This window comes from Calypte anna, chromosome 4A (assembly GCF_003957555.1).
Source record: "Calypte anna isolate BGI_N300 chromosome 4A, bCalAnn1_v1.p, whole genome shotgun sequence".
NCBI classification, from domain to species: domain Eukaryota; kingdom Metazoa; phylum Chordata; class Aves; order Apodiformes; family Trochilidae; genus Calypte; species Calypte anna.
Window position 1 is genome coordinate 40,149,290 of NC_044248.1, and position 23,452 is coordinate 40,172,741.

Genomic DNA, 23,452 nt, shown 5'->3' on the forward strand with positions numbered 1-23,452 from the left:
GCTACCTCTGAGGAGCCCTGGGCATATTTCTATGCCCCATGCAGAGAATGAACATGGTCTATGCCTCATCTCCTAGTGCTCATTTGAGTTTCCTATGTCCTAGCATAGTTCTGGTTTGCCCAGCTGGAGTTTTACTCAGAGCCACTCTCACCACTGAGTTGCTTTTTGAGTTTGGAAGAATCCAATGAGTTCATCTGACTCAGTTGTGTCTGCCTTGAAATCCCATTAACATCATTTTCCAGGAATGAAGGAAAAGGGTCATCCTCCAGGAGTCTTTCTCTTCTGTTCATTTTGACTCAGGCAGCTGGCAGAATCTTGAAGGTGGTCTCAGAAATGTTTGTCTGCACATCTTTTACCTCGATGTTGTCAGACACCTTTGAAACAATGACTTTTCACTCACTCAGTTGCCAGCCTTCCATTTCAAAACCTCAGCTGTTTTAGTCCACAAAGAACATGACTTTTGACTGAAGGTCATGGGATGTAGGGTCAGAATGGGGCATTTTGTACCTTCCTCATCTGCACTTATATTGCCCATAATGTTGCTCCATCTGCAGAACCCTATTACAACACTCCTGCTCAGTGGCACATGGAGGAAGGGCAGTTTGGGTATTCTTGCTCTGTCCCTGGTAACATGATAGATTTTTTCCTTAAGATTTGGCTGGACTGCCTCTTCCCTGGGCCTGCAGTGATCCACTGGGTATTCAGTAGGCATTCTTTCCTATGTCATGATAAGGTCCCCAGAGAAATCCACTCAGAAGCTGCTTGTTGAAGCAGCAGCCCTTATTGGGGTTGTAGCCAAGCCCACTGAACCCTTGCCTTGTTAGCCAGGCCTTGCCAGTGTCACTTTCAGCAGTTGCAAGCAAGGCTTTGCAGTGTTCATAACTTTCATAATCCTCCTTAGGCATCTGGGCAAACTGCAAGGAGAAGAATTCTTGCTCCTCTCTTTTGTCAGCCACCCGATATAACCTGCAGCTCATCCTGAAAGCACTTACAAACATGTCTTTTCCTTCCCCATCCATCCAGTGTCTTGGGAATATATGCAGTAGGGCTTTCTGAAGAGCCTTCTTGTCCCAGCTCTTGTTATTGCTCCTTTCAAATCCACAGAGATCTGGCTCTGGGAAGAAGTCCAGAGTCCCCTCATCCTCTGGATCAGAGGGCAGTAGTGCAGCTTCCTTTCCTCCTGGGTGGTCTGGGAAATACCATTGCAGAAATTTCAAAGCCTACCTCAGTAGCTGCCCCTTCTCCTTTATGTCCTGGCTGTGATGTCTATACTACTCCAGGACTCATACGTTTGTGCAAGCATCACTTGCCTTTTCTATAGGAGGCAAGGGCAGTAGGGTTTGTTAGAACTGATCTGTAGGGATGCATTCAGATCAGAAATCAATTTTGGTGTTGAGAGCAGCTTCACAGGATGAAAGACAAGGTTTAGACTCTGTGCATGTGCTTTGTTGCATTTTACAGCCTAATTCCCCCAGAATTCTGCCTTTGAACTGGCTTGTTGCCTTGGCAATATTCTTTCCTAAAAATTAATATTTTTGAGTGTTTTGTAGACCCCTGCTTCTATCTTACCAAATTCTACAGCAAACATGGGATTTTATGAAATGCTGTTTATTAAAAAAATATAAGCTGAATTCATGTAATTGCAAAAGTAAAGAACAAGTTTGCTTTGTTTTATCGAAGCTGCAGGATGGTCATGGGTGTAGGATTGGATAGGAACCCATCTTTGCAATTGCACTGAATTCCAGATAAGCAATAAAAATTACAAACCCCTTCCTATGCCAAGATGTTTGAGTAGATAAATCACTTTGGGAATGCAGATATCTATCCTGGGGATTATGTAGCAGAGATGTTTTGCCAGTCTTTGCCTAGCAGAGCAAGCAGAGCTTCTTACTTGGCTCTTGGCTCCTTCACATGTCACATTAAGATCTGCAGAGCTCCAAAGGCAGTGTCTTGGTTTAAATATAGTGCAGTAGAACCTAGTGAGTAGTATGGCTTTCTGTCCCCATTTCCTCCAGAAAGCATGTCTTGAAATCTGTCTCCCACTGAAGGCTGCTATCTTTCAATCTCCCTTCTTCATTCACTTTCCTTCATTTTAGGTGTTACTGTCAAGCTGCTCTGTATTTTTTTTTCCTTCCTTGTTAAAATCCTGCTTTCCTCTGCATTTGATTTTAAGCTGCTCACTCATATATTTAGGGCAGCATCTCTATTCCCCACATCTTTTTCTTTGGACCTGTCTCCTACATTTTCTTTCCACATCCTGGAACTCAATCTCATCCCATGTTTTTTACTTATTTTTCATCAGGCTGTGTGCCATTATTCCTTGAAGGGACAGGAGCAGATAAGAGGAGCAAAGAGAGAAAAATTAAAAACTAATATAAAAATTATAAACTGCAGGTATTTACGTGATTGACCTGGTTTAGAGCATGTTTAAGCATAAGGCATATGGTATGAACTGAACCATGATGCAGCTCAAAAACACTTTATGGAGCAAAAATTCCCAATATAGTTTGGACAGCACTTCAGTGGGCAAAAAATCATATGGACATAGAATGAGAGAATAGAATCACAGAATGGTTTGGGCTGGATGGAACCTTAAAGCTCATCCAGCTTCACCCCCCTGCCACGGGCAGGGACACCTCCCACCAGCCCAGGTTGCTCCAAGCCCCATCCAACATCACCTTGAACACTCCAGGAAGGGGGCATCCACAATTTCTCAGGGCAGCATCTCCCTTGTTTCACTGTCCAGGTTTTTCCTCTGGACTTGGAAGAATTAAATCAATACTTTGCCCTTGACTGCAGAACTAACTCATAATAAGGGTAATGATGCCAGTTTGTTCCAAAGTGATGCTTTTTAGCATCTTGTTGATACCAGCCATCTTTGCTGTAAGATCTGGTGTCTGTAGCAGTCAGGGCTGGTGTTTAGGCTGACAGCAACAGGGATCCTTACTGGGGCAGTTGTGTGTTAAAAAAAAAAACCAATAACAACCAGAGAGTCATGGTGGCTCCTTATTTGGGTGACGGTTTTGTTCAGACCATCCCCTCCTGCCCCCCTTGCTGCAGAGCTTATATGCACTGTGTCAAAGATGCTGGAGCTTTTCCAGGGCTGGGACTAACTAAGCCAGGCTGAGAGCCTTGTGACACCACCATGCACGTTGGCTGAATGCAATCTAAAGAATTTGAAATCCTGACTAAATGTGTTGGGACAGAACTGCTGAAAAAAAAATGTTGTTGTTGAACTTAATTAGCAGCACCCAGTGAACAGGTCCCACTGGCTCAGCACCCCAGCACAAAGGGAGCATGCCAGGTCATTGCAAGGGCAACTGGAGAATAAAAAGGGCAGGGTGGAAAAAAAGACCTGGGCCAGGAGTGTGACACCAGAAGAACTGCCAGCTTCCTAAATGCTTGTTCAGAGCCAGCTTTCCAGAGAAGCCAGAGGCTGGGCTCTGCTGCTCAGCTGGGATTATGTGCACCTTATGGCTGAATGGGACTGAGCTTATTTGCTCTATGTATAGGCTGGTTCAGCAGGAACCTTGATGATCTGGAGCTGAGCACTGCAGCCACAGCAGCCAACCTGGGTGAATGCAGGGAGCTGGAGAGCCACTGAAGCTGTCAGGTTGATGCTGCATTTCCAAGCCTGGAAGAATCTCTGAGTTAATCAGTTCCTGAAAACAGGAGCAGTTGGGCAGGCTGGTTTGGAAGGGGCTATAAAGGCTCACCCCATAGCTATGTCCTGTGCTCAGCACAGTGGTAGCTGGGGCTGCTTCACTACTGGGTTGGGAATGAGAAAGCTATGAGCAAATAGTGTGTTGGTCCTGCAGCCCATCCAAGCAAATGGGAAGATGCTTTTTTTTTGACTCAAGCAGCCTCTGGAGCTGGTTATTCCTTGAATTCTTGCAATCACAGTGGGATGACCCATGCAAAGACGCTATGGGTTGACATGAGGTTTTCTGATTAAAATCTGCTGGGGAAAAAAAGCTGAGCCTTGTACTCCTACACACCTCACTATACTTAATAGTTTCTCATGTAGATTCTTTCTCCTTTAAATGGGTAGCCTCTTCTGTCCCCTCCTACTCCTGGTCTCCACCTCATGCCACCATTCCTGCTGTCACTGGAGAAACCCCAGGGATGACAGAAGGAGCTTGGCTTGTGTCAGCAGGTGCCTACCCTGGGCTCATGGATTCCAGGCATGGAGAAAGGTGATTTATTACTGTGGTGGTGGCAGGAGCCACGATGTTCCAGCTTGCCTGCAGACCATGCTGCCCACCCGTGTGCCAAGGCTCAGCTGGCATGTGCTGTAGGGGAGGAGAAATCTGCTTGCAGATGTTTCACAGTTGTGTGTGGGTCCTTGGTTCCTGGTGGATAAAATCTCTGAATGTGGCTGCTCTAATTAAATTTTATGTGGAGGACTTCAGGACTACCCTTACATATCCATAGATGTTAAAGGACAAATGGGTCTTTTGTCTTAGGACCTGCTGATAATGCCATGTAGATTTATGGCACAACCTTGACAAAGAATGGCTACACTACTGAAGACAGGATCTAAAACTATTTCAGAGCTATAGCAAAAATACTTAGACTTTTTAATGTATTTCCTCACATCCTCCCAGTGGTTTTAGGGAAACTTAACTGCTAGCAGATAGGGTAAGCAAAGCAACCTGGGTGATATTAGGAAATACCCTCCTGCCCAAAAGGGAGAGGAAACTTCTTTCACTTCCCTACAGATTTCACTGGAGTTTTAGGTCAGAGCACACAAACAGCAGTGGAACTTGCTTTTTCCCCTTTTCCTAAAGTACATGCAATGGGATTAAGGGAGAGAAGGTCCAAAACATTGCCAGTATCTCACTGCACCCAGAGAGCTTAGTGGGATTCAGTCTCCCAGCTAAATAAGGAGTCTAAAGGAGCTATAATAAGGTTGGATTACAAAATCAGTATTTCTTACTCCCTGAGAGCTGCAGTCAAGATCACTTAGAACAGACAAGAAAATAATCTGTCCATTAAATTTTCTGGGAACAGCCCCAGAATCTGGTTCCTTCCTTTTTTTAAAGGTAGCCTATCCTGCAAGTGCAGCCTGTGTCCCAGGTAGATATAAATCTTCACTTATGTCCTTTATTGTGCAGTTATGGGGCATCTTTGGTGTGCCATGCAGGCAAGGGGGACCCTCCAGGGTTCAGGGAGGAGCTGGTGTTTCAGGGCCAGCATTTGCAGTGTGCAATGAGGAGCCACAGGAATAAATATGTGGCTTTCCTGACTCATTAACACACTCAAGGCTTGTGCTTCACAGGGCACAGCAGTGACAAAACTGTTTGATTATTGAAATTAATCTCTTGATAATTTGAGATCTCTGGTGATTAGGACACTTTTTTTTTTTTTCTTCTGTTGGTACATACAGACATATCTTCCTTGCACTCCTACTCAACTGGGTGATGTCTCCAGGTGTAACTGGAGTGTATCCAGAGACATTATCCCTCTTGTTTGCCTGGTGGAATGTTCATTTCTGAAATCCTGGTTTGGAAAATAGTGAAATGCCTGGGGATTTTGTAATTATATTTGTCATATTGAAAGCCTAACATAGATTTCTCAGATGGATACTTTGCTCATCATTCAGTTTTAATCAGTGACAATGTGTGTGTGTTAAGCTTCTCTCACTCAACTAGGAAAAGTGGCTAAAACCCAGTCTGCTTTTTCAGATAACAGAAAATGAAAGCATGGTAGTTAAATAGTCTGCAGATTGTGGATTATGACACAAAGTTTATTCAGAGCATAGTATTCAAATGCAATTACATTTTCTTCTTGAGCAGCTCACTACTCCCCTTAAATAAGAAGTAGCAAGGTGGTAGCAATGTTGCTAGTTCATAAAATATTATAGCAAGTTTGGTGGGATTTGGAAGTAGAACATTATGATACTGAAAACAAAACCACCTTAATTTTTATTGAAAAAGAAAAAAAAAGGTTGTAGGCCTTGTTCCATCAGAGAAGGGCCTGGACTTGTGATCCCAAGGTACCTCAAAATCTATGCTTGTGTGTATGTGTGTGCACAGGAAACTAATTTCTAAGCGTGTCTCATGATAGTTGAATGTGTGTGTGGGTTGTCTGTAATACTATCTGTCTCACGGGGGAGAGGGGAAGCCAACTCTATTTATAGTTCAGATTCACTGTCAAATGCTATTTTTCACAACAGCTTTATAAATGCTGCGGGACAGATTCTCAACTGGCACAAGGAAGCAGAAAAAAGAGAAGTCGTCCCCATTCGTGTTAGGAGAGAGGCAGTGAAATCATCACAGGGCTCAGGCAGCACTTCAGAAATGCTCCACAACACTCTGCTGAACTGCTGCAACACACATCTGCAAGGAGGAGCATTACTGAAGGTGGCATTTAGTCCTGTATTGAGCCTCTGGGGAAGGCAAACAGCTCCTTGGCACCACTACCTGCTAAGTCCTGGCAATGCAGAGCTTGGCAGAGCTGGTGAAAAATAATGGATGTGGAAAATACTTCACACCAGGTAGACTCAGGTGTTAACTTCTCAGCTAACTCAGAAGACTGTTAGCTTCTTATGTCATAATGTTTTATAAATTCGTCCAAGAAATTAACTCATAGTGGGCATCCTCTTGTTCCCAGTGGAAAAATGAGTATTGGGTGTACAAAACTGAAGTAATACCATGGTAAGAGTATCCTATCTTGGCTTTTAAACCTGGTAGCTAAATAATACAGTAACATCCTTGGAAATTGCATAGGAACCTAATGACAGTTTTATATATAGTTAAATGTGGAAGTTCAGAGCCCCTGGGTGACCATCTTAGGCTTTTCTTTTCCCTCTCCTGCAACTAAGATTTGGAGCTCCAGAGCAAACGAGACAGTTAAGGCAACTAAAAGAGCTGTGTGGGAGAGTAAGAAAAAATAACTGCTTGAAAAGAGACTTCTGTAATGGGTCTTAAAGCACATGGAAGATTTGAGCTGTTCTTTCCTGCTAGTCATGTCTTGAGTTAAATGGGAGAAAACTGGTGGGAAATACTGTGAAAGCCACATCCCGGTCAAGGCAGCATCCTCGTGGTTCATCTGCTTAGTCACTCAGCTGTAGGAGACATCTGGTAACCACAGAAGGTCTCAAAGCAAAGTCTGTTACCTAACAATGCCATTTTTTTTTTTTGATGTATTCTTTCTCCCTTATTCTCCTATTGGAACTGGTTGTCTTCTACTGAGATAAACTATTCCTAGACCCAGGTTGAGTACATGTACATTGAGTACATGGGCGCTGAAGGAGCCCTCTGAAGAGCTGTGATGCTGGCAGGTTGGAGCTACCAGCTGTGCTCCACTGCCAGTTTTCTGCTTGCTGGGGGATGCCATTGACCCTAGGAACTAAATATTTTTAGTCACGTTCAATGTGATGTACAGGGAGGAAAAAATGTCTCGTATATCTAACCAGTGGTGCAAATATCCACAAATGAAAATGCATTTAATGAGCTTTTTACCTTTCCAAGCATATATGGATCCAGTGCTCCTCTGCTTTCTTTTATCACAGGGAGGGTATCAGAAGTGCTGTCTCTGTAGGCATCAGTGGCTATCATCTCTTCTGATGTGTTGGGCAGGATCTGCTATTAAGATCTTCTGAGGCCGAGCAGAAGTCAACAGAGTTTTACCTTGCCTTCTGTTGCCACAAATAAGAAAATAACCTTTTCTTCAAGGATTTAGCTTAGGCTGTAGCATTTGCAAATAATTAAAACTGGATTTCGGTACAAAAGAGCATAGTTTGTGGCTCTCGAAGCCTTTTCTGTCTTCCCATTTACATTAGGACTGAAAAATATCCATCCATAATCTCTTCAGAACAATCAGGAATCAAGTGCTTTGGCTCACTCCAAGTGTACCTGTTCTTTTCAACAAGGAGCTTGTCCCCATGCCATACAGCACTGTAAGAAGGGATGATAGGTTTTCCATTTATTTGTCTGGCCAGTGTTTTGCTTGCTTTTATCCATCCTTCTGCATCCATCAGTTGAAGCTGCAGTGAATTACCTTTTTTGTCTCTGCACAAGAAAACATTTAAATGTGAAAACAAATTAAGCCACACCTGAAAACACTGGAAAAGAAGTGGCAGGTTGACTTAAACATAGTAGAAATGCTTTGATTGAGAATCACTTCTTCTTTGAAGGTAAAACAGTTCTTGCATTTAGGCAATAAGGATTTCTCACATACTGTCCTTTCAGTCATGCAAACACTCAACAAATCTAATGCATATTCAGGCACAGTATCAGACCAGAATTTTAAAATATTTTTGCTAAGGGAAATCACTCTCTAATTAAAGTATATTTAATTCTTCATCACACTACCCAGTGTCTTCAAACCCACTGGGTTTTATTACCCACATAATAAATAAATAAATAATGATAAATAAATAAAAACACACTTACTAATTTATTTGCAGCATCTTTTTCAAAATCCGTAAGAATTATACATTCCTTTTTATGTCGTAGAGCATTTTAATGTATTTGTGTTTGCCTCGCAGCTCGAATGTCATTATGAGTCATTTCAAGGGAAAATTCCTTCCTACTTACTTTGCTTTGAGTTGCTTTTCTCTGGGTTCAGGGCTTCATTTCTAAAGAACCAGAAGAAAGCAGGAGGGTCTCGTGTTGCTGAGGTGCACTGAGCTTTGCAATGCAGAGGACCCTTCTCTTTTGGTGATTAACACCCTGGCACCTTATATAGGCAAAGATGGGCTTCAAGTAAATAATTTACTTTTAGTTACAGTGGCTTGGTTTGCACAACACTTAACATTAAAACTCTTACTCAGTCCATGTGCTTTGGAGTGAGAGCAGAACTAAATTTAGCTGGTCCTGGCTGTGGGGTGGGCAGAGCCCTTGCTGCAACCTGTTCTCCTTATCACTTTACAAAGAGGAGAGCTTCCTCTTGGTGTTCAGGCTTTTTGAATGACATTGGACGGGTTTTCTCTGCTCTTCTTGTGATTATTTAAACATAAATGCAGTGCTGATGCTTTTTTGGTTGTGGATAAATGCTGCCCAGCAGGGCAAGCAGCTACTCAGTTTAGCAAAAGAGCTGCAAAAAAGAAACCAGACCAACAGAATGGCAAAGTTTTTGCCTACTTTTTAGTATTTAAGGCTCTAAAATAACTGGATACCAGCTTTCAAGTTTTGCTTCTAACTTTCAAGTCTAGATACTTGGTACTATTTTAGAATAAGCAAAGTCAGAAGTGAGCTCCAGACACTGGAGATTCCAGCCACCAATACTGAGTGGCCTGCACTAAAAGCTGGGACTTCAGTGTTGCTGACTTCTACTATTTTTCTAGATAGCAGCATCAGGGCAGCAAAAAGGGTTTACACCAGCTCTTTGTCACCAAGGAGTCCTCTCTGATCCAGTCCAACTAGCTCTCCAATGCATTTGGAGAAGACTAAGTCACATTCCTGGCTTCATTCTGACCATATGTCCAAATGTTATAGGTTTTCAGGCTAGGTTATATTTATATCTTCTTGTCTTTGACGGTAATTTTGTTCATTAGTTTCTGTCTTTGACAAAAAGAGCTCATTTAATACTTGTAGAGATGCAGAGCTCTTGAATTGGTGAATTTTGAGTTAATTCCAGCAGAGTACTGAAAATTCTGGGTTTTGTCCCAGAACACACATAATGTTAGAGATTCTAACATTTCAGGGCACAATTTGTGAAAGAGAAATTCTTTTCAGCATTTGCTGTAGTTATTATCAGTGGTGAAGTGACAACTGAAAAAGCACCATGCTAAGAGAGTCAACTTGCTGCAGTCTTTCCAAGTGAGAAAGGGTGTCACCTGTAGGGTCAGCTCAAAGCAGCATTGAATGCAGAACAAAGCAAAAATAATGTAGAAAATAAGAGGCTTCTTTCAATGCAATTATCTGAATTTGTATAACTCAGGCAATGTTTTTTCTCTCTCTCCAGCAATGCAATCGGTCCCCTTGTTGCTCTCTGGCTCATCTATGACCAAGATGGTGTCATGCAAGAAGCAGCAACTCCCATCTGGCTGCTCTTCTATGGAGGTGTTGGGATCTGTGTGGGTCTCTGGGTCTGGGGAAGAAGAGTTATCCAGACCATGGGTAAAGACCTGACCCCAATCACACCATCAAGGTAGGTGCACAGTTGTCATTATGGTTGTATGAACTTTGTGTGAGAAATTGCTGCCCCAGTAATTTGTATATAATGCAGTTTGCTGGATGTGCTGTGCTTTGGTTTTAATGATAATCTGGCTTTGACTTTTCCATCTTTCTAACAAATGAAAGGGGGAAAAAAAAAAAAGAGGAGTAAAAGGAGAAAAAGAAAGAATGAGGAAGAAGGAAAAGAAAAAAAGGTAACCCTGCAAACTAATACTGAATTTGTTGTGAGGTCTTTGTGAACAGTCTTCTGCTGATGGCCTCATTAATGTGGCAGAGGTTACATTTGGAACTGGCAAGATCACGGTGGCTTTTCCAGTGCTCTTCAGATTAATAAACCCACATGTATTTATTACAGTGATTTTCATCCTCAATGCATACTCGACCTCTGCTGGTGCTTAACTGAATTACTAATTAGGCACAAATCACCACAGTGCAGAGTAGTGAAAGTCCCTGGTGCAGCGAGCCGTGCAGCCGCGTTACTACAGAGGACTGGCCTGTGCTGTTCCCATTACTCAGCCCTTCCTTGTTCTCTTAAATTATTCCTATGACAAAAAAAAAAAAAAAAATCAGTTGGAAATAAAACAGTCGAAAGAAGAAACGGGTAAGATTTTGGCACGCTGCATGGTATCAGTCCCAGCTGATGCAAAGAGTGATTGTGAAGTGTTTTCTTATGCTTCCCGCAGTGGATTCACTATTGAGTTGGCTTCGGCGTTCACAGTTGTGGTAGCTTCCAATGTTGGACTTCCTGTCAGTACTACACACTGCAAGGTATGCCTTTGCCCAGCGACTGCAGTCAAGGCAGTCTGGAACTATTCATCTTAAAATTGTGCCCCTTGAGCCAGCGGATAATGGCACGGCAAGGGGAAAACAGCCACTCCTGGAGGACCATTAGGTGGAGGTGCATCAACGCGTCTCAGCCGTGCCAGCGGTGTAGGAAAACAATCAGGCTTCCAAAATATGCATTGGCGTTGTCACAGCCAAGCCCCTGCAATTGGGCACAGCACGTGAGGTTAAAGGAAAAGAGCTCTTGCAAAAAACGTGACCTCAATTTTAAAGCAAATGATTACAAGGAAGAACCTGGTTTCCTCCGATGGTGCCATTTGAACCTGGTCGGGTAGCATTTCTCCCTTGTTCAGAGGCTGCGCACCATTCATCATTTATTCTTCACTTTCTTGATAAGTGCATGGCATGGGATTTCCTGCATATAACTCTTTGACTACAGGTTTTCCATCTGTCTTTTTTTTGTTTTGTTTTTTTTTGTTTCTTCACAGTGGATTTTGCATTGAAGTAATGTGTGCGCTAACGGTACTTGTAGCCTCAAATGTGGGTATTCCAATAAGCTCCACCCATTGCAAGGTATTGGAGTTTGCAGTGATCCCATCAGTCTATCACACCACTAGGACAAACCATAACAACATAGGAGATACACCCATGGTTGCAGATTGCCTTCACTATGCGATGCCTTGTGCCGACAGCGGTCCCAAGATAACAAGGATGGCTTTTTGAGCTGGTACAGCTAAGCAAAGTCAGTGTTACAAGTAATTGCACAAAAGTCTGGAACATCTTTCAGCCTTACATGATCTTATTGAACTAATATAGACACGTTAAAATAACATAGACCAGTAGTTTGTGTGATCCCAGTTACGTGTATTTTAGAGCCACCAGTATTGAGAAACACTGCTACGTCCTTAAGCTAATATTTTAATGTCTCTCTTCTTTTACACCAACTTTCCTCACTTTTGTGCATTATACTGCAGAATCTGACCCTTGTTATTGATTCCATTAATAAAAAAAAAAGAGCAGTTTTAAGTATAGATGGAGGCTGGGTAATGAGCAGAATTTAACTGTGTCACACACCACACTGTGTGAGCAGGAATTTAAATGGCTTGCAGGCAAGAGGGAGCATGTGGGCATTTATACTGATGGAAGAACATAGTGGGAATTTGGCGTTCTGTTTCCCAGGAAATTCCTGAGTCAAATATCCCATCTTTCATTTCTTTGTTTCCCCATGGACTCACAAGCTTTTGGACACACAGAGCTGTCTGTATCCCTCACCCTCTGCAGGCTGTGAGGAAGCCTCTCCAAAATCAGAGACCCCAGAAGCCACAAAGCCCCTCTGCTTTGGGACATCCTACCAGGCCCCACAAGAGCCAGATCCAGCAGGATTTGCCATGGCACCCTGGGGACCTTAGAGACCCTCCAGCTTGGGCTGGGGCAAGGAGTTTTTTGAGCCTAATGGCTCCATGGCATGGCATGCAGGCTGGCAAGAAGCCAGGCATCCTTGCCTGTGACATTGACCTGGTTTCCAGTGAAAGAGTCAATGAAATCCACACATCCTGCAAAACACTCCAAGTTGGTTCAATCGTCCTTTTTCTAGTGAAAACCATTTCTTCAGAAAGCCTTCCTCTATTGCAAAGTCATTTCTTTCTTTTGCTGTAGAGCTCCTTGAGAAGCAGCCAAGACTGAGCTGTTCTGAAAGGCTGTTCAGATTTCCTGGTGTTGGCCGAACTCTTGTTCCTCTGAATCAAACAGGGAGGGGAAAAAAAATAACAATATGATCCACTTCTAAAAATGCTAGCCTAAAACCACTGCCCTTTAAGCTGACTGGCATATCAAATGTGTGATGAAGAATTTGCCAGGGAGAATAATAGAGCTTTGATTATGCCTGTTGCCTGCCTAAAACAATTCTAGCCAACTGTCATAAAAGAGAAAATACACTATGTTACAGACAAAAAAGACTGAATTTAAAAAGATAATGTCTCAGAAGCCATAAGCTAATGAGAGGGTGGCATTAGGAAGTATTCATTGACTCAAGGCTCTTAAAAGTTGCAGAGCAAAACTGCAGAGCAAAAGAATTCTTTTTAATAAATACTTCCATAAAAGCAGTTAATGTGGTTAGTGTGTGTTGCTCCCTGTAGTCTGCTGTATCCCGTTTGATGGATCATTCTTAATAGCAAGATCCACTTCTCAATAGGATTAGACTGTTCCAGGATGTCACATTATGGTAACTGGCTCTGTTTCAGCAAAATGAGATCCTGAGTTGAAAGATCCTAAGTGATCAACACAAGATAAAGCAAACTGCTTGTAACAGGTTTATTCCTTGTTTTCTTCGAGGGCCCTGTGAAGAACTAAAAGAACTACTATATAATGTTCACTCCGTGGAAAAATGCCTCTGTGAAAGTGCTGTCAGCCATTGAGACAGAAATGCCTTCTTAAAAATCAGCAGAAAAGCTATTTCACCCTAGGAATAAAAAAGAAAAGTTCAAGGTGAGCCTAGTCCTAAGCTTCTAGCATTCGGGGGGGAGAGTTCTTCTTTTCCCCAACCTTTGCTCCACAGCAAAATAGCATTTGCTGAAGTGGGAGCCCTACTGCAGGGATGAACATGTGGCAACTAGATAAAGTGATGGCAAAGAAGGATAAGCATGAAACACCCTTTTTGAGGTGAAACAAGACTAAAAAGAAAAACGGAGACCAAATACAAAGCAGCAGTTTTCAGATCATGGAGAAGATGTGGTAGCAAACTGGAGATTGGTGGCAGGAAGAAAAGGATTAGCACTGAGAAAAATTCAAGCCCTCTGAGTTGATCAGGAGTTGCATCCAGGCCTAAATCAGAGGCTTTGGTTTATATGAGGCAGCCATACACCATACCCCTATCCTAAATCTACAGCCCAGCAGCTTTTCTGCTCTCGGTGCCTGCACCTTCATCCTTGCCACAAGCCAAACAGGAAAGTCCCTCTGAAAGCCTCCAAGCCAAAAGGGCCTGAGGGAAAGACCTAATCTTTTGAGCTTCCAGAGGAATTTGTGAGCCTGCTACATTGCCCTGCCTGCACCTCTTCAACCTCCCTTGGGATTTAGCACTGCAAAGCCAGTGTGGTATAAATGCATCCCTTGCCTTTCTGCTGCCCAGGTAGACAAATGATTATATTGAATCTTACCCACAGTGCCTGTTATTTATTCTGAGATGTGGAAATAAGCAAGAATTTCTCAGCTGCAACAGATTAAATGTGTTCCTACGTGGCTAAAACTACAGTGCAGGAGTAAAATGATTTTTCTGTGCAAAAGTGACTGCTGGGGTCATACTGTCAGCTCATTTTTGCTACTATGATTTTGGAGTTTTAAGTAATATTCTTGATGTTGCTATGATGGAATTACCATGTTCTGTGTGTTACTATGATAACAGGAATAAGAGAACCAAAAGCATTTCTGTAATGCTTTAAGCAGAGCATACTGAAGGCAAACTGCACGGGTTTCAAACCAATCTCAAAGTAGATATCATCTGAAATTCTGCAGGTGGTGTAGTGTCCCTACACCCAAGTTTCAGCTACTCTCCTAACCTCTAGGCCATCAAAATCACTATTAATAAACTAAACTTTAATAATAATCTTTTGAACAGATTACCAATGCCATCATTGCTGATACCTTTTAGATTTCAGGACGGATGTGCCAGTTATCATACATAGACTGCAGGCTTGCTCAACAAGCAGTGCTTCTTGTTGAAAGCATGAGAGACAGATGCTAGGGATGTGCAAATTATAAAGCAGAGCCTAACAACTGAGCTGCTGAGAAACCAAGCTGCTGTCTCCTTGGGTCAGTGCTTTGATACAGTTGGAACTGTGGGCTTCTTTTTAGCTAGGCACCTCCTCAATGCACTCCCACCAGGGAGCCCACTCAGGGGGTATTCAGATTAAATATTATCTGAGAGGTTTCCTTATTGGATCATCCTTTAGAATGAGTTCTTTTCAGCCCTATAATATCAAGTTTAATTTACCCTTATTCTGTCACAGGGACTTTTGAGAGTCCTATTTCCCTAGAGCTACAGGGTTTTCCACAAATAACTATTTTCTCCAGAAAGAAATGTTAAACAATACTTAGAACTGAAACAGGTGTTAAAAGATGGGGATTCAATATCCCTGTCCTATCTGCTTCCCTGTCCTCCCAGCATTTATCATTTTCCTGGCTCTTCTCATGGGGAGCAGCCCATCTTCTATTCCATAGCCCGGGATCAATACTCCCATTAAGAAAACAAGCAGGGAAGAGGAAGTAGGGCTGGCATTTCAGGGAGTACAAGTCCAGTTGTGTCTTGGGAGTTTCCTCTCCTTCAAAACCAGATATTCCTTCCACATTTCTTGCTGCTTTATCATTTTTTTCAGATAGACTTGCACTGATTTCCATATTTTTGTTAGCAGTGTGAAGGGCCACTTCTAGGGCAGAAAGAAAACACAGCATTTATGAAGGTTTTGCAGAGTTTTTCACTGGACTTTTTTTTTTTTCCTCAGTCCAGTTCTTTCTTGAAAAATAATGTGCTGGGTTTATACCAGAGCTGATTAGCTGAAAATACATTTTAAGGAAGGAAAAGTTGTAGCTTTGCCCATGCCACAGTGCGTTTTGTCTTCAAAACCCATTTCCCACCTGAAGCCAGACCTCTTGATGTCTGTGCCTTTTGAATGCCCCATAGCATCAGGTTCATGAACATCTTTGTCTGCAGGGGGGGGATTTTAGCTCTGGATGCTTTGCTTGGCTGGCTGGTCCAAAAAGGGGCTGATTTTCTTCAGAGGGCTCAGACTGTTGGATGCTGGACAGCTGTACTGGGTCTAACCTTGCACTGTCTGTCTGTCCCTTGCCAAGTTACCGGTGCTCTTAGGGGATGGGCTCAGATGCTTACATTGCCATTGCTGTCATGTTTATAGCCTGCAATACTAAAATATAGATATAGTTGCTGTTTGGAGTCAGCACCGCGTGCCTGGCTAGAAGCTGCAGAAGTTCAACAGCTGTGGGGTGGACAGGCAGGACATCCCCAACCAGCAAGAGGACAGGCAGGTGAGACAGGAACCATAAGAGATATCCCAACCTGCCACACTCTCTGGCAGAGCCTTAAAAACAGCTTCCCTGGTGTTCTCATTATTTAGACCACAGTGTGGCAGCCTCGGTGGATGCTTCCCCTCTCTCCTGCAGACTGAATGCAGGCACTGGGTGGCTGAAGGGCCTCCTCAGTTGCACTCATGGCTGATCAGAGAGCTAGCAGAGCAGCAAAAAAACCCACAGGCTTTTGCTTTTGGCTGACCCCAGGGACCCATGAGAAACAGGAGATGATTAAAAATATAAAGCTTAAAGCACCCTGGAATTGTCACCCTCCTGCCACCCCACCAGCCCAGAGCCATCATCATCATCAGGGGCTCCTTTATCTCTGAGATTGGCTTGGTATCAGCTGACTGGCATTGGTGTGGCCGTGGGCATGTTAGGGGTGCTCAGACCTGCCCCTCACATCTTGTCTCCCTCTCTTCCCTGCGGTCCCAAGGTGGGCTCCGTGGTGGCTGTCGGGTGGATCCGCTCCAGGAAAGCCGTGGACTGGCGCCTTTTCCGCAACATCTTCCTGGCCTGGTTTGTGACTGTGCCCGTGGCTGGCTTGTTCAGTGCTGGGGTGATGGCACTGCTGATGTATGGAATCCTGCCTTACATCTGAAGAGCCTCCTCCAGCTGGAGGAAAAGGGGAAATGGCCGAGCTACTACCCGGGGAAGAAGCATTCCCACGAAAGAACCGGTCGGAGAAGATTCATCTTCCATATCTAACTCCTTATCTACTGTACATAACAATGTGTCATATTGGTGACATGGTGATGTGGTGCCATTTCTTATATATTAAAGAAATATATATGCATATAGTAGGTAACAATACCTAAGTTATATTATCAGTGGGGTGAAAATAATTGCCTAGAATTTAACATTTAGTAAAATTTGTACATAGTGTATCATTTTGGTGGCAATTTTTTAATCTTTTGAAGAAGAGTATGGATTAGGAAATGTTTCTTGTCCATTTGATATAAGAAAAAGCGAGGTACAGGTCTGCATAACACATGAATTTTTTTTTTTTTAAAGCTATTAAGATACTGGAACAAAATAAAATGTGCAGAAGTGCTTTTCATAAAATAACATTGTTCATATAATATTGATCTTCGTGTATCAGAGCGTGATGGTTATGGCTGTGTAAATACTTACAAACAGTAACTTTTAAACGGTGCATTTCCCTTATATATATTTTTGGATAAGAAAGTTTAGAAGTACCAAAGAAGCAGGGGAATAGCTTGCTGATATTATGTTGTTGTCTACACCTGTGGGCGTGTGTTGTGTTTCCCCACCTCTAATTCAATGTTGTTTTCACCAAGCTCACTCTAGCAAGGCTGGGACAGCACTGTCCATGTCCTAATGTAAGTTCAAGAAAAAAAAAAAAAGAAGTACACAAAAAAGGTAGTTCTTGGTACTTAGTAGGCAGATCATGGCTTGCCACATTAGCTGATAGTAGACCGACTTAATTTTGTGGGTTGAATTTGAAGTATCTCACTGCTCACCTTCTACCTTTCCCCTTCAAGGCTCAGCTCCCAGTTAGCCTGCTCTCAGTTTTGATGGGAGAACTGGCCACAAGCCTCCCCCTTTTTCTGTCCATCCAGCCACAAACGCACACTCTCAGGTACAGGAGCAGGACCGCGGGGTGCCCAGCACCTCCACGGAGAGGAGCAGAAGGCAGCAGCAGGTAGGAAAAAGGGTTTGCCCTGGTTTTGTAGGTGAAGGTATGGGTGCCCATGGGAGTACTGACTCATGGAGGGGCTGGCATGTGGAACAAGGTGAGGATGTGAGCTGATGCTGGATCCCGGCAAGTTCCATCCCGTGCCACTGCTTGCTGGCCTCCCACTTGTGCTGCTGAGCACAAGGAGGGGACAGGAACCCTGTGTGGGTGGAGGTTGAGTGGCTACCAGCATTTGGGATGAGATTTTTTTTTTCATGACAGGTCAGGGGGAATTGCTTACATCCCCCACATGGCTTTGGAAAGCACATTTAGGGGAAAGTTACTGTTTAAATGGGTGGGAGGCAAAGGGCATGGGGTGCCCAGAGAAGGTTGGGAATCTATTACTGTTTAAATGCTGCTAAAATTTTGATAAAATGTTCTTGGTACTCCATTGTGACTTTTCGATTGGTCATTCATACTAAATTTATAATAAAAAAGATAAACAGCCCCTATCACTGTTTGCCTTATGGGTTTTTTGAGCATTACTCAGCCGTGCCAGCTGTGATGGGAAGGCTGATGGGCAGCTAACTCCTAATCCTTGGCAGCTGGTGCCTTTTGTTCTTTGTCTGCTGGGGGTGGTGGGGAAGAAGCTGAGCTCTATGTGGTGCTGACAAAACCACCCTTTTCTTCCTCTCATCCTGGAGGCCCTAACACCCAGGCCTTGCTCTGCCTGGGGCTTGGCTCTCGGTAGTCTCCCCAGCAAAGTTTAGGAGCTTGGGAAGGGCTTTGGATATGGTCACTGGGCACTCAATGGCTCTGGTTACCTCCCTAAGCCTCATTCTCCTTTCTGGGGCTCTGGGGACATCCCCATCACTGTGGCAGCACATGGCACACAGGTTCCAACCTATCAGCAACACCTGAGGCATAAATAGAGCTGCAAACAGGTGGAACTGATGAGCAGTGTCTGAGTAATCAAAGCAGCCAGCAAACATACAGAGATGATTTTGGGGCCTGTGGGATAAAGGATGGAAGGGCTCACCCTATCTTAGCACTTGCACATATAAATGCCTGCCTGGTGGCCCAGCAGCTTGTCACCTTGTTTTATCTGCAGAGACAAACCAGACTTCTCCTCCTCCACTGGCAGGGACCCAGCTGCAGGCAGCATGTGAAGGGTCTGGCAGGACGTGTGACACAGCTGGGAGTCTGTCAACATATGCATTTAAAAATAAAACTGCTGTGTGGGAAACGGCCAGCAAGGAAGCATCCCCAAAACATCCCCACCCCAAATATAATAACCTTTAATTTAGAGGGAGGTGGAAAAACCTGAAGTGACTTACTCTGTGCCACAGAGGTGTCCCTTGACCACCACAGGGAAGCAGAAGCATTGGAGGGAAAGCACAGCTGGTGAAATGTCCTGATAATCCACAGTGGTAGTGGATTAAGGGTTGGATTTAATGATCTCAGAGGTCCTTTCCAACCCAGCTGATTCTGTGATTCTGTGATTTTGTGAAACCAGCCCCAGAAGCAGAGCCAGCTGGCAAGCATGAGGGTGCTAATAGCTGCTAATTACCCTCATCAGATGCCCCTGAGGCCTCCAGCTTCGACTCCATTTGCTTGTCAGATTTGCAAGCTTGCCCTGAGGCTTGCTTCATCCTCGTGGATTTTGGGGTCACTGGGCTATTGCTGGGACTTGTGATTGCCACTTCTGTGCCCCATCTTGGGGCTGCTGTCCTCCCACCTCTAAGCTGAGTGCCCTGGGCACTAGAGACTGGTCAAGCTGGCTGAGCAACTCCTGGAGCAGGGGATCTGCCCATACCACAGGTACTGACTTTTTTTCTGGTGCTGGTAACTTAATGCTCCTTGTAGGGCCTTGTGTAGTGTCACAACCCAGAAAAATGCAACTGAGGAACACCTGGGTCAGAGCTCCATGAGGGCACAGGACCCTTGGTGTGCCTGCAGTGGAGAGACTTGGGCTGCTTTGTGAGAGTTCCTAGGCAAACTTGGGGACCTAGGTGCCCCTGAACTGCAAAATAATGCTGAAAAAGATTGGAACAGATACCTCTTTTTGGAGAGAGAAGACTGTTTGAGGGTCTTGATGAGTTTATGGGGTGCTACTTCACTAGGAAAGTCAACTGATGAGAAGGCTTTAATTCTTTTGAAAGGTTTAAGGGCCTCTGGTTTTCTGTTCTTCCTTTTGTTGAGCTTACTTTAGTGATACTGATGAAATGGCATGATGGATCTGATGGAGCATTAATTCCACCTCCTGGATGCCAAAAGGAAGTTGGAATTTGATTAAGATTTTATTGCTACTATGAGGCTTTGTAAGCTTCCTCCTTCTAAGCAGTAAAGCAGAACAGAAAGGAATTACAAGAACAAACATAGGAACAAGTGTATGGAACAGATCATCCTGAGTATCATATGGGGTACATGCAGAACAACCAAATGACAGGGTCCAGTCAGTGTGACTGGTTGGATGGGGGTCCAAAAAGGGGATGATGAAGTTGGGGGGAGGAAGAAACATCAGCCTAGACCTAAGAACTGTGAAGAGCTTGGTCGCCTTATGGGCAGAACTGCATTAAGTTCAGTTCAGTGCAAAAAGTGTAAAAACTTTGGATGGTAAACAAAGACTTAGGTCAGAGGCATGAGCTGTGTCTACTTGCTTTCCAGAGTTTTTCTCAGCACTGTGAAAAATTTGGGTGTAGAAATCCGTGTGCAGAATCTTTGAGGCAGCACTTCTTCAAGAGCTACATTATGTAAAGATTGGCTAAAAACATTGCTGCTTACTTGGGTTACTGTTCACAAGCAGTGCAGAAAGAGGTTAAAACAATATGAAAGAAAAGGCTCAGTAAGGCAAAGGGAAATTTCTTAACAAAGTTACTGAGAGAATGAATTAGTTATCTAGGCAATATCTGGGATTAAAATCGCAAAATACAAAGCTTTCCTGGTGTAATTATTCTGCATGCCCTGCTCATTCCTACTCAGTACTACAGTGTTAAGATTTCTTTAAGCAGTTTCACAGGCACATTCGTGATGCAAAACGAATCAAGTGGAACAGCTTATGGCAGGCTTTGCTTGTTGATTTTTGTCCTGCCTTCAGCTTGCAATGTGCTAGGGCAAGTGTGCCACCGAGTGGTGCAAGAAAGAACTTGGGAAAAGAACTGATCCTGTAGCTAAAGAGTATTAAATTCAGGAGATCTAATGTCTCCTGGAATGCCACCTTCTTATCCATAAACAGCCAGTGGCAAATACTGATATGCCACCATGGGAAGGAGATGTATGGCTGGGGTTACTGGCCACATGGCTACCAGGGCTAAAGTCTGTGAATGCAGCAGCCTCGGGATGGTAAATCAGGCTTGTATAAAAACCCCAACCTTTAAAAATTGTAGTTAATCTCTCAGTTAAAATGCTGTTGGAAAAGTAAATCTGCTAGGGGGTTAAGGCATGGCTAAAACATGGCAAGCTTGGGATGTAACGTGCAGAGCAGAGGATCGATTAAAGTGGTCAAAGTGAATGCTAGAACCCGGTCCAAGATGCTGCCCCCTCCCCCTGGCACAGTCCTTCTGCCTTCTCATGCTCCAACATGGGTCATGGAGAAAGCAAATCAGCCTCTGCTCTTCGTTTGGCCCAGAAATGGAGACTAAATCCTGCGTTTTGGGGATGCAGAAACCAATAAGGTTCCATTCTGGGGGCTTGAAATCAGACCAGTTCTGCGGCTTGGAAAACAAAGCCCAAGCCCTTTGTTATTGGGCTCAGAAACACAGACCGAGCTCTGTGCTTTGATGCTTAGAACCGGGTCTTCTCTGCTCTTCCAGGGCTCGGTACCAGAGCTCCAGCCCCGTGTTTTGGGCTCAGTCCTGGAGCATCCCGGGCTGCTCCCGGCAACCGGCAGGGCCAGGACCTCCTTCCCCGGTGACCGAAAGGCGCTTTGAGATCCTAGACGTCGCCTCCGGTACCCGTGCGGAGTCCCGGGCTCGGTATCGGGTTTTGGACACCACCGGCACAAAGGCGAGGTGCGGAACCAGGGCAGAGCGGGTCGGCATCCAGGGGCCGGCAGAGACCTCGCGAGCGGGGAGCGCGAGACTCCCGCCTCTGCTCCCCTCACAGAACCCCAGCGCGGCCCGAAGCAGCTCCTGGCTTCGACCCGGTTCCGGACCGCGGCTCCTCCTGCACCAGGACGGAGATGAAGCCGCTCTCAGGGCTCCGGACGCTCGGGGAACTCGGGGGCAGACGCTGGTCCTGGCAGAGATTCTCTGGACTCGCCAAATACTGCGTCCCGGATCCGGTCCCGGCACCAGTGCCGACTCTGGGTCTCACGAGGCGCGGCTGCAGGCTCACCACAGCTCGTGGAGAAGCTCTTGGGCCAGGCCAGGACTGTTGTCTCATGTCTATGAAAAGTTCGCCCGGCTACCCGGTACCGGGCGGTACCGGCGCAACCCCGGCTGCGGTACCGGATTGCGGGGCGTCCTGACGGCCCGAACCCACCTGCGTGTGGCGGAGCCGAGCAGGTTGGAGCTTCGCCGGCCGTCGTCTCCCTCCTCATCCTCCCTTCACATGTCCCTACGACCGGACCGGGCTCCCTCAGACGGGCTAAGGTGAGTAGCTAAGGGCTCGGGGGACCGGGTTCTTGTGGGGGTGCTGCCCCAGGGGTGTCTCGGGGCTGCCGGTGGTTCCGAGTAGGAGCAGACCGAACCGGGGCGCTGGGGAACAAACCGCAGAACCGCTCCGTCCTCGCCCGAGCTGCCTGCGGCTACACGGGTTTGGACTCATCCCGCCGGTCCGCCCAGAACCACCCAGGACTCCCGGGCCCTTGGCCGGCACCGGCGAGGGGTTTGGGCCTCAGCCGGGTGTTCGTCGGGCTCCGGACCAGGCTCCTGGTGTCGGCTTTTAGATTCAGCAGCACAGAGCGGGTCGGGCATTTCCCAAGCTGGGAAGCAGAGCCCAAGTCCCGGTGTTCTGGCGCTGGGAAACGCGGTCCTTGTGCTGAGCAGAGCCCGAGTCCGGTGTGTTTGAGCTCAGAAATAAAGTTGGTTCTGGGGTCAAAGTCAGTGGCCACGTTGGCCATTAGTGCAGGAACTGGAGCCCAAACTAGCTGGAGCCATCTATGACCTAAAGTGAATGGGACCAGAACCAGCCTGAAGCTGGAAATGAGCTGGAACCATCCACAAGCTGGACCTGAAGTAAACTGGAGCTGAAAGTAGACTGAGCAGTCCATGAGCTGGAGTTATAAAGGATTTGGAGCTGGAGATGAGGTGGGGCTGAACCAAAATGGGAGCAGAAGCACCCAAGGTGCAGCTGTATGGCCGGGCCTGGCAGCATCACTGCCTCCCCACATGAACAAGCGGGGTTTTTGGAGCAGCCTGAGCTCCCACTGCAGCATGGTTTGAGCTGAAGGAGGTTTTTGGTACAACCAGGGCTGCCCCTAGGACCCTCTGTGGCACCGTGCAATGCTGACAGCCCCAGTGCTCAGATATCACCTGTAAGGGTGATGCCAAGAAGGGATGGGTTCCAGGGAAAACCGGTTCCCCCACACTCACCAGTTTGAGTTTCCTGATCTCTGGCAATGATAGTGCCAGGCCATAGGGATTTGTCCTGCTGGCAGCTGGGCCAGAAAAGAAACCAGGTGGGAGGAGAGAGTCCCGTGGCAGGAGGGGTTACTATGCCCCAGCCCCAAAGGTCCCCTCTTCCCCCAGGAGATGTGGCTTCCTGGCACAAATACTGATTTTCTGTGATATCCAAGAGCCATTACTAGGTGGGGAGACTGGGGACTCCCATGTGTTGCCAGTGGGAATCCTCATGACTCTTTAGGAGGTGGCTGTGGGAGGGAGGGGAT

The 23,452-nt window shown here is 45.4% G+C and overlaps 1 protein-coding gene across 7 annotated transcripts in view; it reads left to right on the forward strand.

Moving 5' to 3' along the window:
- Window positions 1-18,134, forward strand: part of SLC20A2 (solute carrier family 20 member 2) — a 58,266-nt gene extending 40,132 nt beyond the window's left edge. For 5 of the 7 annotated variants that reach the window (XM_030449506.1, XM_030449507.1, XM_030449510.1 and 2 more), the window contains exons 9-11: window positions 9,913-10,098; window positions 10,808-10,892; window positions 16,420-18,134. In XM_030449506.1, coding sequence (XP_030305366.1) covers window positions 9,913-10,098; window positions 10,808-10,892; window positions 16,420-16,584 — 436 coding nt within the window. In that variant the 3' untranslated portion in view covers window positions 16,585-18,134. Of the gene's footprint in view, window positions 1-9,912; window positions 10,099-10,807; window positions 10,893-11,395; window positions 11,481-16,419 lie in introns of all 7 variants that reach the window. The other 2 variants (XM_030449512.1, XM_030449513.1) reach the window with 2 other exon arrangements.
- The last annotated feature ends 5,318 nt before the right edge of the window (window positions 18,135-23,452 follow it).